Source organism: Oryctolagus cuniculus, chromosome 6, assembly GCF_964237555.1.
Source record: "Oryctolagus cuniculus chromosome 6, mOryCun1.1, whole genome shotgun sequence".
In the NCBI taxonomy this organism is placed as follows: domain Eukaryota; kingdom Metazoa; phylum Chordata; class Mammalia; order Lagomorpha; family Leporidae; genus Oryctolagus; species Oryctolagus cuniculus.
The window spans coordinates 91,372,303-91,392,187 of record NC_091437.1 but is presented as its reverse complement, the minus strand read 5'-3'; the positions used below and the strand labels follow the sequence as shown (position 1 = coordinate 91,392,187).

Genomic DNA, 19,885 nt, shown 5'->3' with positions numbered 1-19,885 from the left:
CTCTCTCTAACACTACCTTTCAAATAAATAACTAAATCTTTAAAAAAAAAAAAAAAAAAGGAAAAAAAAGGAGGGGGCAAGAAAGTGTAAGAAGGAACAAATGACCAATTTGTGTTAAATCCAGGAATATTTTTAAACGACTATGATATAGCTATGTTGTGATACCATCATATACATAAAAGTATATGTCATTATACTGTTGAAAATGTTTTCAAAAATTTCTTAAATCTCTTGAATTTTAGCTTAATATTGATGAATAAAAAATACAAATAGCAGAAGAATTCTATCAAATGGGTAAACACATGGATGAAGAGAATATTTTGAAATAAATACAAAAAATTATGCATAACCTGAGAAAAAAATGGAAAAATAATTTGAAAGAGTTAACTTTGGTTTTATTGCATGTAAAATACCTCAGAATCAGAATGCCAGTGATAAAGAGTTTTTCTTTTTCTCTTCTTACTATTTGTTGAACTCTTTTACTTAGAGTAGGGATAACTATAGGATCAGTAAGTATACTGAAAATAGATCTTGGTAACAATTAAGATTGGGAATGTAAGAGGGAGGGAAAGGAAAGGTTGGAGCACGGGGAGGTGGAGGGGTAGCATCATTATGTTCCTAAATCTGTATATATGAAATATTTGAAACTTATATAACTTAAAGTTCAAAAAAGAAATATGAAATAAGCAAAACAGCTTTAAAATACAGTTATCAAATTAATACTTTCTAAAAGTTATAATGAGCCTTAAGTGAAAAAGAAAAACAATTCACAATTTTACATTGGGGGAAAAAAGAAAAGTAAAAGGCCAAAAAAATTTACTTAGTATTTTTATAAGGAAGGTGCGACTACAGTCTCTGCACTGTTCAAATCTTCTTAATGCTGTCAGGTCAGGCTTTTTGAAATTAATACCCATTAAACAAATAACAATAACATATACAAAGTTTAAAATATCTTTAATATTAGGAATAAAAATTGAACCAAACATATCTACTGTTAGCAGGTACACTCATTTTGTTATCATAATTACTTAAAATTAACAATAAAGTAGAACTAGTAATGACATTTTAATAATAAAATGCCTCAAATTATGGCCTCTAGGGAAGACAGGTGGGCAGGCAAGAGGAAAAAGAAGTGAGATGTAAGTATTTAACTCCCAGGCAAAAACCGAGACATAATAATGGAATTAAGATGAAAAACTCAAAACACTATGTTTTGCACATAATGAAGTAATTTGTAGTCAAAGAGGGAAAAACAGGAATTTCAGTAAGTATACTCTCAAGATACATGAGCAAAAAAGGATCAAAAACAAGTTTTTTAAATATAGATTTTATTTATTTGATTTGAGAGATAAAGACAGAAAGGTCTTTCATCTGCTGATTCACACCCCAAATGGCTGCAATGCCAGGGCTGGGCTGATCTGAAGCTAGGAGCTTCTTCTGGGCCTCCCATGGGGATTTCAGGGGCCCAAACACTTGAGCAATCTTCTACTGCTTTCCCAGGCTGTAGCAGCCTGGGAACAGGTGCCTATAGGGGATTCTGGCACCGCGGGTGGAGGCTTAGCCTACTACACCACAGCACTGGTACCCAAAAGCAAGGTTTTTATACTTTCTCCTATGTATTTCAGAAAGTTACCCAAACAACTGACTTTCCAGATATTCAGCAAATAGGCATCTTATATAATTTAAATAATGTAATGGGTATTACATCTATCTCAAGAATCTATAAGTGGGGCTGATACAATGGCATAATAGGCTAAGCCTCCACCTGCAGCGCCAGCATCCCCTGTGGGTGCCAGTTCGTGTCCTGGCTACTCCACTTTCTATCCAGCTCTCTGCAATGACCTGGGAAAGCAGTGGAAGATGGCCCAAGTGTTTGGGCCCCTGCACGCCCATGAGAGACCTGGAAGAAGCCATTGTGGGCGTTTGGGGAGTAAAACCAGCAGATAGAAGACCTCTCTCTGTAACTATTTCAAATAAATAAAAATAAATCTTAAAAAAAAAAAATGTAAGAAGTGTTTCAATAGTTACTAATTGGTAGGAAGCTAGTTATATTTAAGAAAAAATCTGAGTTTTACATTAAGACTCCTTATTTTCCCATAAAAATTATAAAAACTACTCTTCCAAAATATTTATAAAGAGAAGTACTATTTTTCTAAGAATACATTCTCAAAGATATAGAACCCATTTTCAAGGATAACTAAGGATCATTATATCTCAATTTCACATTTGTAAATAATTCATACATTAAAATGAAATGCTGCTTCTTGTACAAACTTTAATATATCAAAAGCAAAACCTAACTGTGGAGTCAGCATTATGGTGTAGTAGATAAAGCCACTGCCTGTAATGCTGACATGCCATAAGGGCACCATTTCGTGTCCCTGCTGCCTCTACTTTCGATCCAGCTCCCTGCTAATGGTCTGGGCAAATCAGTAGAAGATGGTCCAAGTGTTTGGGCCCCTGCTACCCACATGGGAGACCTGGAAGAAGTTCCTGGTCTCTTGGCTTTGCCCTGGCCATTGTGGCCATTTGGGGAGTGAACCAGCAGACAGAAGATCTGCCTTTCTAACTCTTTCAAATAAATAAATAAATGTTTAAAAAATAAAAACATACCTACTCCATGAATTTGGCTTTTATTCTTAGTTAAGCATTAGTTATGCTTAGAAATAATCCATGTTCGTAACACGTGCCACCCCCCTCCAGATAAAAATGTTAATGATGCTGTCAAGATCTGTCTGTATCATTTCTACTTGACATCCTGCATCCAAACACAGTAGTTTTGACATTTAAGTCCAGCTCATTCACAAGACAAAACTAAAAAATAATTTTTTTACACCCCATTTAGTAGTTGCTAGGGAGAACATTCATTGAGTGACATAAGCATGAAATGGGAAGGACAATTTCCAGCACAATCCACTTAGCAAAATACAAGCCAAGGCAAAGTCAGCACTGTCACAGAGGACTAAGGACAAGTTGTTCTCAACAGTACGATTTAGACAGCACTACTGACATGCATGGATGACTGATGGCAGCTCTGGGAAAGAAAAGGACAACTTACTGAAGGTTCCCAGCAAGGTCCTGTCCTATCATAGCTATTGCTAATAGGAAAGAAACAGTGAAGAGAGAAATTTTTAAATCACATTTCATCCAACACAAAAATTCAGTAGTAGCTTTGTATTTTCACATTTTCGATATTAACTTTAACATTTGAAAAAATTTAAATTACCCTAAATTATATTTTAGGAATCTTACTAATGTTATTAATAATTTTTAAAATATTCTGGTAATATAAAACCATACCAAGGAAACTGACTCATTTAATAAAATACACAGAAGTAAAATACAAATGCGTAACAGTTGAAGTATTTATAATAAAAACATTAGAAGTCCCAATGTAATTTTTCATAAAATAATCACACAGTTACTAGTTAGTTGGATTCTCCGCCAAGAAGATATAACAGTAAATAAACTTGGTCTATTTTACAATTTTATACTCAAATATGAAACATTTTTAAAAGCAACACAGTAAAACAGTAATATCTTTTTACCTACCTAGCTATTAACTATTCCTCTTTGTCTACCAACTTCTACTACTGTAAGAAAAACTAAAAGTAGAATTTCTATATTTTAGTACAATGACATATAGTGACACCAACTGGCCAGGCGGTATGCCTGTGTAAAGAACACCATTCCCAAATGCAGCCACTAATGTTTCTGAATGATGTGGTCACTTTGTTAAGAATTTATTTTTAAGTTGCTAAATAGATCGTATATATTTATTGTGCACAACTTGTTGTTCTGAATTATGTATACACTGTGGAATGGCTCAATCCATCTCATTAGCATGTGCATTACCTCACACGCTTATTTTATTTTTCCTGGTGAGAACACTTAAAATCCATTTTTTTAGTAATTTTCAAAATACAAATACATTGTTATTAACTGTAGTGATCATGTTGCAACAACAGATTTCCTGAATGGTCCCTTTTTAACAATTCAGCATTTATTAAAAGTTTCTATCCACAACACAACTAGAATGGAGCAGGGGAAGGGAAGGGGATAGAAGGGGAAAGGTAAGGAACCAGAGACAACAGGGAAGAAAATGTGTGTGTTTGTCTCTGCGAATAACCTTAGAGGGTCAGCAACAGTATCCCCAGGGAGAAATAAGTCAAGGAATTACAAGGCGGGTGCTGTGGCATAGTGGGTAAAGCCGCTGCCTACCACCCCAGCATCCCACATGGGCTCCGGTTCAAGTCCCAGCTGTTTCACTTCCTATCTAGCTCCCTGTTAATGCGCCTGGGAAAGCAGCGGAAGATGGCAGAAGTGCCTGGGCCCCTGCATCCATGTGGGAGACCTGGATGGAGTTCCTGGTTCCTGGCATCGATTGGCCATTTGGGGAGTGAACCAGCAGATGGAATATCTCACTCTCTCTTTCTCTCTGCCTCTCTCTCTGTAACTCTGCCTTCAAATAAATAAATCTTAAAAAAAAAAAAAAAAAGGAATTCAGTTACTGAGGATGAATAAAATGGCCACAAACATCTGTCATGTAAGTTAGTATTCAAACTATTATTTCACAAAGCTAAAGTCATAAAATTTAGTACTCATAGCTGGATTCAATTATCATTACAGGCCATTTTATAGCTAGAAACACCAAACAACAGATTTCACATACAGATGACATACCAAGCTAGTATATCCCAGATTTTCAAATGGTGACTGAAAACAAGGTTCAGTTTGACAGTTATTTTTAATACCACTTCTGATATTTAGCTTCAACTGGTCTGGACATCAATGATGATTATACCACACTAGTTTCTCATTTCACTAGTTCCTGACAGAGTGGCCTTTCCTCTATTCCTCAAAGGACAGGTAAATCTTGCCTTAGGACCTTTGCCTTAGGACCTCTGCACCTGCTGTTCCCTCTGAATGCAACACTTCCCCAACCTCCAGGCCTCTCCTCAATTCCTGGCAGAGCCAGCTCTTTGTATAAAATTTAGATTTAGTAGGTGTTAAATGGGACCTGTTTAAAAAAAAAAAAAGACTTTGCAAAGCAAGGAGAGAGCACACAGAGCCACACTGGAGGATAAGACCCTAGCACAGTATTTTTTAAAGCTCTTGATGATCTAAATATATATCTCGTTTTGAGAATTTGTAAATCAGATCCTCTGCACTCTATTTCTTCCAGTATCCTCCACAACGCTTTTGCAAGTCTCTTCATCACTGAAATTTTCTTTTGGTGTCATGAATCTGGAATAAGAACTAGTAGACAAAGAATGGCCTGTGCAAATTAGCCTTTATCTGGGGTCCCACCTCCCAGGGAATTACAGAGGTCACACAAAATGCTTAAGGCCAAAAGTGTATAGTTGTGACCCAAGGCTGAAATGTACCCGAGAAAGGTATAAAAGGGGAAGCAAAAAAGAATGGTTTTAAAAGGGCTAGAGAAAGTTATTTTTCTTCAACAAAAGTAAACATAAAGGGTCTATGGGAGCCGGCGCCGCGGCTCAGTAGGCTAATCCTCCGCCTTGCAGCGCCGGCACACCAAGTTCTAGTCCCGGTCAGGGCGCCGGATTCTGTCCCGGTTGCCCCTCTTCCAGACCAGCTCTCTGCTGTGGCCAGGGAGTGCAGTGGAGGATGGCCCAAGTGCTTGGGCCCTGCACCCCATGGGAGACCAGGAGAAGTACCTGGCTCCTTTAACATTTATTATCTCATTTTGTTCTTAGTACAGTGGTCACTGTGCTCATTAACTAGATGAAGGCATAACTAAATGTGTTGGTCTGTGTTCTGGTTTGTGATCCTATAAATATACAGTGATCCAATCTGTAAAATTGGGGAGTTAAGCTAGAAAAACAAACAGGATAATTTGGTCTGTAACTGTTAAGGCAGAAATAACAGCATCAACAAAATCACCACTGTTAGCTAAACATTTATTGAGCACTCACTATGTGAGCCATTATACTTGAGACTTTAAACATTTATATCATTAAATGCTCACAAAGTAATGTGCCCATCTTGCCTAATATTTATACAGGGTTTTTACTTAATCAAAGATGTACAGGTCGACTGGTACAGTGAAAAAGAGCTATAACCTAGAAAGAACACACAGAGGTTTAAGATTTCAGAGGGGAAACTGTTTTGAGAGTGACAGAGCTGAGCTGTTGGGTACCAGGAAAGAAATGGAAATGAACATCAATAGTAGAGGAAATAAAGAAAAAGGTGGATCAGAACAACCCTCCAAAAGACACAGATATCACCTAGGACAATAAAGAAGTGGCTACCTAAGTCCTACTTCTAAACTGATTCCATAAATGTTCTATTCTCAATTTCATTTTCTTTTTCTTTTGGAGGCAAGATATTTTTAAAAATTAAATTTCTTACTTTAATTGACACATATTAACTGCACATATTTATGGGGTACAATGTAACATTTCAAGAGATATAAGTATTGTGTCATTTTGTCCTGCATATGCCTTATTAAAATGGTTACAACTCTCTTTGGGTCCCATAGTGGTTCCCCAGTCCCAGAATTTCTTAACACTATTTACCCATTTTGGACTCCAAGACAGTCCAGATACAGTATCCCATCTCAATCAGCCCCCAAAGAAGCTAGACAAATAGCAAAAATGCATTTTCAATTTCATTAAACTGCATCCTTGGGGCAGGTGCTATTCTACGGCAGGTTAAGCTGCCACTTGCAACACCCGCATCCCATATGGGAAGGTTGGTTTCCGTCCTAGCTCTTCTACCTCCCACCCAGCTTCCTGCTAGTGTGTCCGGGGAAGAGAGTGGGTCCCTGCCAGGTCCCTGCCACCCACATGGAAGACTCATATGGAGTTCCCAGCTCCTGGATTTAGCCTAGTCCACCCCTGGCTATTGTGGGTATTTGGGACATAAATCAGCACAAGGAAGATCTCTCTCTTTCTCTATCAGTTTCTTTCAAATAAATAAATGAATGAATAAATTAAAAAAAAAAAAAAACAGCATCCTCTGTATTTCTGAAGACTACTTTTTTTTTATATTTCTGAAAAGAAAAAAATCCAGAGAGGAGTAACAGATAAGACATCTAGCTAAAGCAGCAAACAAAATACTTTAACAATGATGTTGAATTTCAATACTCAATGTGCTGAGGAATAAAAATCTCACTATAAACAAATGGCTTCTGTCTTCTACTATTCTCCAGTAGGTCACCAATATTTTTCTTACCTGACTAGTTTCCTTAAGTTAATCCATCTGTTTTCAAAGGCAATTCTTGTACTAAACCCAATACTCTTTTTCTGATCATACCCTTTTCAGTGACTGATAACAACACTGAACAAGAGAACTGAACCAAGTAAATGTATTCAGCTCTAATATTTCACCCCTGTGACTATCAAGGCAGATTTGGGTTGCTTTCAGAAAAATGCCAGTTATTTTCATGTCATTTAGATGTCTCTAACTACATGAACACAAATGCAAAAGCAAGTTCTACAACTAGCAGGACTGACAAAGAAAATTTAAAGGAACTAAGCTATCAGAAAGAGTTGATAACAGTTATTTGAAGGAAATGACAAAACAGTAATTTATATCTAAATGGACAGAATTTTCAGAAATTTTATTTAAGAGTCACATAAAACTACAGATTTTTTCTCCAAAGATTTACTCATTTATTTGAAAGAGTTTGAGAGAGAGAGAGGAGAGACAGAGAGATCTTCCATCTGCTAGTTCACTTCTCAAATGGCCAAAACAGCCAAGGCAGGGCCAGACCAAAGCCAGGAGCTTCTTCTGGGTCTCCAACATGGGTGCAGGGGCCTCAGGAATTGGGCCATCCTCTGCTGCTTTTCCAGGCACATTAGTAGGGAGTTGGATTGGAGGCAGAGCAGCTTGGACCTAAACCAGCACCACACTGGCAGCTTAACCCACTGCACCAAAGCACCAACCCCAGATTTGTTTATTTGGATTTTTTTAAAAGCTATAGTTTGATAAAAATTACTTCTCAGAAATTTCTAATCTGTCAATTTATACAATGATACATAAAGGTTTAGCTAACAATTGGCAAGTGGGATTATGAACGGCAATAAACACCCTAGTTAGTCAATCTGAATAAACAATAATTTCTACTACTTACTTAGAAATGGATTGCTACCCTCACAAACCAAGAGGATAATTTATGACATGATATCAAATAAGCACGTAGGGGTGGGCATATTTGAGCTTCTAAATGCTAAGTTAAATACAACTTCACATCTCCACATGCTCATCTATTATTTAAAACTGACAGAGGTATGTTAGATTTACATTATTAAATATTAAAATATTTTATCTTGATTATCAGAGAATCACCGAAAAATAAGAACAAAGTTATCTATGTCTAACACCATAGTAATAATAATAATAATAATAATAATAAAACAAAAATGCAAATCAAGGGTCCAGTGTTGTAGCCTAGTTGGTAAAGCTGCTGCCTATGATGCCAGCGTCCCATATGGGTGCTAGTTCCTATTCTGGCAGTTCCACTTCTGACCCAGATTCCTGTGTACAGGTTGGCAAAAGCAGAGAAAGATGGCCTATGTGTTTGGGTCCCGGCCACCCATGTTGAGGACCTGGATGAAGCCCTGGCTTCAGCCTGGCCACTTCTGACTGTGGCAGCCATCTGGTTGAGTGAACCAGCAGATGGAAAGTCTCTCTGTTTCTTCCTCCTCTAACGCTTTCAAATAGGTAAATAAATCTTAAAAACAAAACAAAAAAATGCAAATCAAAGAAAATACTACTTCCAAGCAAAGAGAAGACTTGCTCCTGATTTGGCACTGGAGAAGAATACTAAGATTTGAGTGCTCAAAAGTACTCCTCAAAGAAGGGCTATCAAAGAAGGAGGTACCTTTCTCTGAAGGGAGGAAAGAACTTCCACTTTGATTATGGCCTTGTCTAAATAAGGTCGGAGTTTGTGAACTCAAGAGGCTTCCATAACCTTGGCAGCTCGTGACAAGAGCTTTGGATGATTACTGACATCATAAATAAGAGTGTCAATTGTTGAATCAACAACAGGAGTCACTGTGCACTTGCTCTTCATGTAGGACCTCTGTCCTTAATGTGTTGTACTATGCGAATTAATAGTAAAACTAATCTTCAAACACTACTTTATACTTTGTGTGTCTGTGTGGGTGCAAACTGCTGAAATCTTTACTTATTATAGAGTTGATCTTATGTATATAAAGATAATTAAAATTAACCTTAATGAAGAATGGGATGGGAGAGGGAGTAGGAGATGAAATGGTTTGCGGGTGGGAGGGTGGTTATAGGGGGAAGAACCGCTATAATCCAAAAGTTGTGCTTTTGAAATTTATATTTGTTAAATAAAAGTTTTCTATTAAAAAACAAAAGTACTCCTAATTCAGAGACTATCATCTTATTCAGAGAACTACAGTTACCTCTTTGTCCTGACACTGGCATTGTCAAAACAATGGATTTTACAATAAATGCTGAGATTGAAACCAGTGGTGCAGAAAGTGACTTATATGTATTTTCAAAGACATCAACAAACAAAGGCATCAGAGTGGCTGTGCAAAAAGTCCAAAACTAAAGAAAAAAACTAAAAAAAAAAAAAAAAAAAAAAAAAAATGGTGGTACCTCAAGCACTTCAAGTATGTATATATATACAGAAGACCATGTTGTGAGGTCACTTGGGAATTAACTGCTTAGCTTATTATATGCCTCTAAATCTTCACATATGAATTCTTAAAAAGGATAAATGTCTTAAAGATCTTGGATAATCACTTCACAGATGAACTAAAATTAGAAAGACTTTAATCCTCTTTTATTGATAGTTGGCATCAATAAAGAAAAGGATTCAAAAACAAATACTTTTAAAATCATCTTGCCCATTTATATCATAATGTACATATTAATACAAAAATTTATAAACTATATAAAATACAATACCTGAAACTGAACTCTTGGGCACTGAATCAGAGATAAATTAGTACCAATCTTCCTTACGATACTTCGAGATGAACCATAAGGCTTTCCAGACCAAAGTACCTGAGGAAGCAGAAAAACCAAAAGCTTAATTATAAGACCTACAGTTAATAGAAAGCACTGGAGAAGTAATTGCATGGCATGCTAGCATTAATTATGGGATCAGAATGCTATAAATGTTTTGGGAAATATGCTAGTAGTTCTCAATTTAAAACTAGAGAATATATGAGTAGATAGCTAGTTATTTAGCAAAAACGTTAAAGTAAGGCATTATATACAAAACACAAGAATGCATAGTAATTTTAAAATAAAACTGTATTTGGAGCAAAAACTTTATTTGCATCAGGTCCAAAGGAAATACCCTTTTACCTCTTCTGTTATATCTTTATAGTTAATAAACATACTGTTATACTTTCTTTAAACATATAAGCTACTTTTACTATAATGGGCTTTTCAAAACAAATTCAACTGAATACAAAGTTCAGAATCTGAATCTGGGTCACACAGTTACACCATATCATTTGCTGTGTAAGAGTGCCTGGCTAGGGGTAAGCAGGGGCTGAAATCTAGTCACTCTGCTCACCAAGCACTGCATCTTCTTGGGATGCCTTGTCCCAGAGGAAAGGCGCCTTTTCCTAATCTGCACAAACCTAACTAAATGGGCTAGTGCTGGCCCTAATGAGCAGTCTCTCAGAGGACATCATAATACATATAGAACAGTACGCTATGCTTGAAGTAAAAACAAAAACAAATCCCCAAAGCCAAAAAGCAAACAAAAAAACACACATGTAGATTGTTAAGGCATTACATATTGTACCTTGAAATTTCTCCCCAAGTATATGATCTTTCCTTAAAGAGAAAACTATCCATCTGTTCTGAGTGCTACACTTGAAAGCCTGGACAGAAGAGGTAAAGAAAGGTAGCAAGCTATTAAAAGCTATTTTAAAAGGAAAAAGTGAAAATGACTATAATACTGAATTCATCAAACCTTACCATTAATGATATCCTAAAGACTAAATAAATAGTACTAAGAGAATGGAGTCTGAGGAATGACACAGTCACCTTTTTAAGTTCACTCCACAGCCACTCTAATTTAAAAAATAAAATTATCCTATTAAAAAGTATGCTATTATAAACAGTATTACCAAGCAACTGGTCATTGTAAACAGCCGTGTTTCTAAAATCTAACCTAAACTAGACCTTTTAGACCATTCTAAATGTGCATACAACTTACAAAATGAACACAGGAAAATATAATTTTTTTTTTTTTTTTTTTTTTTTTTGACAGGCAGAGTGGACAGTGAGAGAGAGAGAGAGAGAGAGGTCTTCCTTTGCCGTTGGTTCACCCTCCAATGGCCGCCGCTGCAGCCGGCGCACCGCGCTGATCCTGGCAGGAGCCAGGAGCCAGGAGCCAGGTGCTTTTCCTGGTCTCCCATGGGGTGCAGGGCCCAAGCACCTGGGCCATCCTCCACTGCACTCCCTGGCCATAGCAGAGAGCTGGCCTGGAAGAGGGGCAACCGGGACAGAATCCGGCGCCCCAACCGGGACTAGAACCCGGTGTGCCGGCGCCGCAAGGTGGAGGATTAGCCTATTGAGCCACGGCGCCGGCAGAAAAATATAATTTCTTAAATCTTTAGCAGCCAAATCTATTTAGGGATCAGTGAGTCATGGTGAGGTTCACTAGAGTATATAAAATACCTGAGCATTCGCCTCAGACTTATATAATTTTTATCATGTATGTTCAAGGGTTCACTGCCTCTTAGTTCTATAATCTACGCTGGCTATGATAACCAACAAACACTCTAATGCTTGTTTTGAAATATCATTTAAAAAGATGCTACAGACTGGAAAATCATTCAACAGAAGCCTGAAAGGTATCAATATTAAAATGTGAATATTACACAAAGAGGCAAACTTACTCTGAAGTTTAGAGCAAAATATTTAAATCAGTGATCCTACAGAGCATTATCTATCACATTAACAGTCTTAACAATACATGAAAATGAAAAGAAGGAAAAATAACTAGAGGCAAATGGGAGGCTTAATGGTGCTACAAAGTAAACATTCAATCTGCCTTGCCAACAAAAAGAGCAAGAGCAAATAACTTAAAACAATTTCCAGCAAAATCTTTACCTTACATATTTTTAATAGTCCTGATGGTTTAAAGAAAAATAAATGCTTTTTGTGCATCACAAGGTGACAATTACATAGTCTAACGTGAATCTTCTTCCCTTCCAGTATGCAGTTCTTACCAGAGATGAAAAGGACAAGAAGCTCACAAAGAAAAATTGAGAAAGGATTTGTCAAGGTCAGGAACTAATGTTTCTGCCAGCTTTGAACATTTCTCACTATGCATGCTGCAGGGCTAATTTTCAACTATTATCTTTCCATCTGTTTAATATCAGAAGGAATGAATACCAGGTGCCTTCTACAAGAGAAGTGGCCAATGATTCAGCTTTTAATTAAAAGGAATAAGCAGACTACTTAGGTTTCTCCTACAAATTTAAAGGAAGGAAAAGAACAGATTGCTTGATGTGATTATTTTTTTCAAGCATACGCAGTAGACTAACAATCTTGTTTTTTGTTACTTGTGAACTGGTTAGTACTTAGCACCAAGAAATATGAAACAAGGGTCTGTTTAAGTGAATGATAGAATATTTATAGCCTTCAAAACCTTTATTGGATGGTAGGAAAAAGTGAGGGGAAAGAGCAGTTAACTTCCAGGAACTCTAAAACTAGGTTTTACCAGCTTTTTTCTATTCAGCCCTCACGGAGGGGGAGAAATTGTAAATGGCTGTGAAGAAACAGTGAGCAGATGGTACTGAAAAGTCACCATCTGTGCAATGGGAGGCTGTATGACCCAAGTGCATCTCCTACCCTAACTTGGGGTTGAACTGTGTCTTGTTAATATACTGATTTGGAAAAGACTTCCACTAAAGATAAACTATCATTAATATTTCTTCAAATGTAAGAGAGAAGGCAGAGATAAAACCGTCATTACTAGATAAGGTAGTTTCATTAAGAAATAAGACAATTCAATAGATTTAGGAAATAACAGAAAAATTACAATTTATCTATAAGAACTCTTTATGAACAATCTAATGAGTTTGTGTGTGTGTGTGTGTTGTACATGCCTATGTCTAGTAATGGCAGTCCATAACATTTTGCAACAGTGTTTGAAAGTGATGACAGCAAAGAGAAGGATGACAACAGGAAAGCAATTTGTTCTTGTTTAACATTGTGAAATGCTATTGTAGAAGTGTTGACATGTGAGGCTGGAATCTGAAGCTGTCATCTGTCTCATCCATAATGGCTGCAAAAGTTTTATGTGGTAACTCATTTGTTATATATTAATCTATATAATTATTTCAGAACTATTTAACAGGAAAAAATACAAATTTAATTCTAAGTAAATGTATTTTTCTCAAGAAAAACTATGTGATATTAATCCATGGGTTTGCATATCTCTTAAATTGCAAAATTAGAATACCTATGTAATATTTTTCAGGGAAGAAGGCTCATATCATTAATTAAATTTATAAGGAATCTAGGACCCAACAAAATACAAATTCATAATGCCAAGGGAGCAAGACAAAACAAAAAACATACGTGTTTGGAGGAAGTGGGGTTGGATATTGGAGGATGAACCTCTATAATAATTTCAAATCCTTAACTGAAGACTAAGACTTCTCTCAGTTCTCTTCTTTGCTCTAAACTCCCCGCCCCATCTCATTCCCCCTCTAAAGCACAAAGAGAAACAAGGGTCTAATTCTTAATTTATTATTATATTGTTAAAACAAATTGGTATTTGCTAAACTTTTTTTCCAACATAAAATACTGAAATTAATCAGAATCATTTTAACTTCACACCTATTTTTACTTTCTCTAATTTAAAAACATTTTTACTGAGGGATAGAAATATAATAGATTGAGCAAAAATAACTTATGTATGGTTTTAAACTCAAATGTTGAGGCAATACAGATGACAGTGAAGTAAAAACATAAGTCAAGGCAGCGCAGGCCTTTCAAAGCAGGTTCTGCCAATTTACTACCTTTGTAACACTAGCAAATTACTGACTACTCTGTTTTCTTATGTACAAAATGAGAACTATATCCATTTTATATGCCTTTGAACAATATATGAGTTAAGGTATTTATCATACGTCTTCAATAACATTAACAATCTTTTCCCCTTTCCATAGTAAGAGGCAGCAAAACAGACAAAAATGAGGAAGAATCTGGGAATTATTACTGGGTTCATATTGTAGCTCTACCACTGTCAGGCAACTTTGGTTGAGGCAGTTAACACTCCAAACCTCAAGTTTCCCATCTGTAAAAGAGGGTTGTTCACAATGTGTATAAACACTGGGCACAAAGTAAGCCCATCAGGGATGCCCATTATGGCACTACAGGTTGAGTAAACAAAAATAGAAACATTAAACATCACTGGCTGTCCTAACAGCAAAAACAAAATCCTGACCTAAAAGCGTGCACCATTTAAAAAAAAAAAAGCAAATAAATCAGATAAAGAATGAAGACAAGTTCCTGCTTTTGCAAAACTTTCAAGAACAATCTCAAATATATTTGTACATCAAATCGTTGGGGAAAATATATATTAATTACTGAAAGGTGGAGCTAAGAAAATTTCTTTTGATTTCAGAAAATAAAAATCTTCGTTCACTATACCTTTGTATTTTTAGTCTTAGTCAGCAAGCTAAAAACATTAGAAACTACAAAAAGATCAGTTGTAGAAAAGTCAATTTTATGTAGATTTCTAGCTAACTGATTAAACTTGATGATTATATGATAGTCTCAATACATTAAAAAAAAATCTTGCTCATCTGCTATCAGTAGGAAGAACCCTAAATTGTGTTTACAATATTAATGAGAAAATCAATCATATTTTACCTGGTCCATTCTCTGATGAATGACACACATTTTACAACTTAAAATGAACAAAAAGCTAAACAAATGAACAAGCTAAATAAAATGTGTGAAGAATCAGAATCAGGCCGGCGCCGCGGCTCAATAGGCTAATCCTCCACCTAGTGGCGCGGCACACCAGGTTCTAGCCCTGGTCGGGGCGCCGGATTCTTTCCCGATTGCCCCTCTTCCAGGCCAGCTCTCTGCTGTGGCCCAGGAAGGCAGTGGAGGATGGCCCAAGTGCTTGGGCCCTGCACCCCATGGGAGACCCAGGAGAAACACCTGGCTCCTGGCTTCGGATCAGCGCGGTGCGCTGGCCGCAGCGCGCCAGCCGCGGCGGCCATTGGAGGGTGAACCAACGGCAAAGGAAGACCTTTCTCTCTGTCTCTCTCTCTCTCTCACTATCCACTCTGCCTGTCAAAAAAAAAAAAAAAAAAAAAAAAGAATCAGAATCAGTTATGTGTGCACGAATCAGAATTCTGTACTTTGGCCTCATTAAGCTAGTCTACATTAGCTTAATTAGGGTGGAATTTAAGAAACTAGCCATCCTGAAGGAACCTATGCTATATGCAAGCTACTGTATTGGGTGCTTTATATCTACTGCCATTTAATCCACAGGCTAACTCTGCTGTAACAGCACTTCTTAACCTTATTTTTGGGGGAGTAAACTCATAACTGGCAGAAACAAATTTCAGATCTAGGGTTAAATTCAGGACCCACAATCTTGCCACTATCTTCTTATTACAATAACAATTACAAATAAATAGATACCATAAAATTTGCTTTTGGGACATCATAAATAACAGAAGCTTCCTTTCCTTCTGGAAGCAAAGAGTAAAAATTCTTCTGTTAGTGCTAAAATATTAATCTACCCCATGTAGCCAAGTGGTAGTAAGTAACAAGAGAAACATGATTTAACTATAATAAATTCAAAACATAGGAATACACTTCTGAGAAAGATGAAAACACCACTAACTTTACAAGTAATTTTCAAAGTCTTTATCCTAAAGCCACTAACTTTACAAGTAATTTTCAAAGTCTTTATCCTAAAGCTAATAATTTCAAAACGATGCATCAATAAACAAAGGTAATTTTTTTTTTGGCTCTCTGCTCTCTGACCACAACCTTAGTGGTCAGACACAATTACTTTTTAAAGATTTATTTTATGTATTTGAAAGACAGAGTTACAGAGAAAGAGAAAGGGGGAACACAGAGAGGTCTTCCACTCACTGGTTTACTCCCCAAATGACTGTAATGGCCAGGGGTGGGCCAGGCCAAAACCAGGAGCTTCTTCCAGGTCTCCCACATGGGTGCAAGGGTCCAAGCACTTGGCCAATTTTCCATTGGCCATTAGCAGGGAGCTGCATCAGAATTAGAGCAGCTGGAATTTGAACCAGCATAGTAGGTGGTGACTTACCCAATACACCGCAATGTCAAACCCCAGCAAGTTTTTAAAATATGAAAGTAGTGCATTAAAAAGCATACCAGGGGCTGGCTCTGTGGCACAGAGGGTAAAGCTGCCACCTGCAGTGCCAGCATCCCATATGGGTACCAGTTCGAGTCCTGGCTGCTCCACTTCTGATCCAGTTCTCTGCTAGGGCCTGGGAAGATGGCCCAAGTTCTTGAGCTCCTGCATCCGCAAGGGAGACCCAGAGGAAGCTCCTGGCTCCTGGCTTCGGATCAGCACAGCTCCAGTCATTGCGGCCAACTAGGGATTAAAACAGCAGATGGAAGACTTCTCTCTTTCTATGTGTAACTGACTTTCAAATAAATAAATAAATAAATCTTTAAGGAAAAAAAAAGGCATACCATTTTCAAATTATATAACCTGCCTATAACTTTAATAAATAAAACTGAGTTCCATGTCACAAAAACATCAAAGCATTTATTTGAAAATGAAAAAAATTGTTCTACAAAATGAGCTTAGTCCAACTGCTCTGGTAATTTTACCTTAGACCTGAACAAAGTTTATGTGTCAGACTTCAAAAAATGTCAAGATCAAAATTACATCACTTACCTTCGGAACAGCTGAGTGATTTACCACAACAGTTGAGTAATTTATGCAACATTAATAGTTCTACAAAGTTCAAAGTTGTCAAGCGTAATCATTTTATTTAATGATTTCTTTCCATATATATAAACCTTTTCCTCACTAATAAATGTATTGCTTTTAAAGGACATGTGAATATTTCTAAGTTTTCAACATAACACAGAAAAGTAATTCTTTCCTTAGGATACTGGGAAATGATACACTCCTGCAGCTTAAATACTAAGGAAATAAAATAGTACATAAATACATTGAATTCAAAATGTTTGTCATATACAGATACATTTAATTTTCTCAGAAAAAAACTCTTGAAATAAATGTCTGGATTTTAAAAATGAATCTTAAGCACTCACCGATTGCATGCTTACTCCAACTTGTTGAAAAACCATCCTAATCAGGCGGTTAATCCAGCCAAGCATTTAGATGGCAAAGTCTCCCCAAATTTGCATTTCAAGTGTTTCAGGCATACATAGCAGCACATGGTCCATAAAGCACACTGAAAATTTAAAATGCAAATACTAAAATAATTATTATTTAAAATCTTTACTAACATGTCTCACAAAGTAAACTTAAAACACTTTAAAACTCTGTGAATAAATTAAGAGAAAGTACAACTTCTTTGTGATCAGCTTGCTTAAAGTAACTGTATTAATACAAGACTTTTTCTTTTATAAAGATTTATTTACTTGAAATGGTGAGTCAGAGAAAGATCTTTCATCTGCTGGTTCACTACCCAAGTTGCTGTAATAAATAGCTTTCACTGGGTCAGATCAAAACCAGGATACAGGAGCTTCACCCAAGTCTGCCATGTGGGTGTAGGGGCCCAAGGACTTAGGTCATCTTCTGCTGCTTTCCCAGGCTGATTAGCAGGGAGCTGGATCAGAAGCGGAGCAGCCAGGACATGAACTGGTGCCCAATGGGATGCCAGCACCACAGCACCAGTCCTTACAAGATTTTTTTTAACAATTTATTTGAAAGTCAGAAGGAGAGGCAGAGAGAGACAGAGGTCTTCCATCTGCTGGTTCACTCTCCAATTGACCACAACAGCCAGAGCTACGCTGATTCAAAGCCAAGAGCTGAGAGCTTCTTTAGGGTCTCCCACGTGGGTACAGGGGCCCAAGCACTTGGGCCATCTTCCACTGCTTTCCCAGGCCACAGCAGAGAGCTGGATTGGAAATGGAGAAGCTGGAAATTGACCCAGAGCTCAGATGGGATGCCAGTACTGCAGGCAGCAGCTTTACCTGCTATGCCACAGTGCCAGCCCCTACAAGATTCTGTCCCGGTTGCCCCTCTTCCAGGCCAGCTCTCTGCTATGGCCCGGGAGTGCAGTGGAGGATGGCCCAAGCTTGGGCCCTGCACCCCATGGGAGACCAGGAGAAGCACCTGGCTCCTGGCTTTGGATCAGCGCGGTGCGCCGGCGGCGGCAGCCATTGGAGGGTGAACCAACGGCAAAGGAAGACCTTTCTCTCTGTCTCTCTCACTGTCCACTCTGCCTGTAAAAAAAAAAAAAAAAAAAAAAAAGTTTCATTTATTTGAAAGACAGAGTTACAGAGAGAGGAAGAGACACAGAGAGAGGTCTTCCACCTGCTGGTTCACTCCCCAGTTGGCCGCAATGGCTGGAGCTGCGCCGATCTAAAGCCAGGAGCCAGGAGCTTCTTCTGAGACTCCCTTCTTGGTGCAGGGGCCCAAGAACTTGGGCCATCTTCTACTGCCAGGACTTTAACCTGCGGCACCACAGCGCCGGCCCCCTTACAAGATTTTTTAAAAGTATTTTTCCACTTAGGGATTTTAGCTGGATGCAACACACACCTATTGTGGTTAATTTAAGTAGAATACACTTATGAAAATATATCTGATAGACAGTAATCTTCAGAAAACTCAACTTATAGGATACAGCCAGGCAAGATGTTCAAAACTATAGAACTGGTCCTGAAGACACCATGGCATCTGCTATTGCCACAGTGGACAGAACAGAGTACACACAGTTCCTTCTTTTCATGTCACCAGCTCCCAAGATGCTGTTACTACTGGGGCACCTGCTTAGTCAAGTATAAAGTTCACATGTACTAGCAAAAGAGAGGTCAGAAGCTCCCTACTAATATCCCTGGAAAAGCAGCAGAGGATGGTTCAAGTACTTGGGCCCCTGCCACCCATGTGGGAGACCCAAGTGGAGTTCTAGGACCCTGCCTTTGAGGCCATTAGGCAGCTGAACCAGCAAATGGACGATCTCTATCTGTGTTTCTCCTCGCTGTCACTCTGCCTTTCAAATAAACAAAAACAAACAAACAAACAAACAAAAAAAAAAACAGGGCAAGGGGGTCAGCACGCAGCTGAACAACCAGCAGATCCTGTTTCCCAAAGATCATAAAGAAATAAATTCCAGAAACATGGAATAGGAATTCAGATGCAAGAAGATTGAAATTATATGACAAGTTCTTCTATACTCACTAGCAACATAGCCCCTGCAACTCATATCACCCTAATATTCTGATAAAACTAAAATGGTACTCACATGGTACAGATGAATTCACTGAAAAGTGTTCATATCCAGTGAGGTTAGGAGTTTGCACCAGAATGTAAATCAATGTGCTGCTTCCTCATTTAGGAAATCTTGCTTTAACAGAAACAAAAACAATAAACAGCTGAACACTGCAAGGTGCTCTGTGATACAGTTGATTTACATTTTGATGTAAGCTCACTCTTGACCAGAACAGTTTGTGGTCTACACTTTGAGAAGAACTTTACAGATAATTACAGAGAATAGCGAAAAAAGTTGCCAGAAATATGCCAAATATTGGGTGAAAATGAATGGAAGAGCTGGGCTCTAATGACAAACAGTGGAAAGAAGAATGACAATATTGGTAAAAATGAACAGCAACAGAGGAATCATTAAGATAGGAATGAACGTAGGATGTGAGCTTATATGAGAATCTGAGCTAAAAGCTTATATTGGGGAAAAAAGGAAAA

The 19,885-nt window shown here is 37.6% G+C and overlaps 1 protein-coding gene across 9 annotated transcripts in view; it reads right to left on the bottom strand.

Moving 5' to 3' along the window:
- The window catches only part of MTFR1 (mitochondrial fission regulator 1), a 99,040-nt gene that overhangs the window by 45,771 nt on the left and 33,384 nt on the right, over nucleotides 1-19,885 (bottom strand). For 6 of the 9 annotated variants that reach the window (XR_007918616.2, XM_070075102.1, XM_070075099.1 and 3 more), the window contains 2 exons: nucleotides 17,272-17,414; nucleotides 9,913-10,011 (listed from right to left, as the gene is read on the bottom strand). Coding sequence is in view for 8 of the 9 variants with exons in the window: in XM_070075102.1 (XP_069931203.1) it covers nucleotides 9,913-10,011; nucleotides 17,272-17,337 (165 nt within the window). In the remaining variant the exon portion in view is untranslated. Of the gene's footprint in view, nucleotides 1-9,912; nucleotides 10,012-17,271; nucleotides 17,437-19,430; nucleotides 19,533-19,885 lie in introns of all 9 variants that reach the window. The other 3 variants (XM_017341351.3, XM_070075100.1, XM_070075101.1) reach the window with 2 other exon arrangements.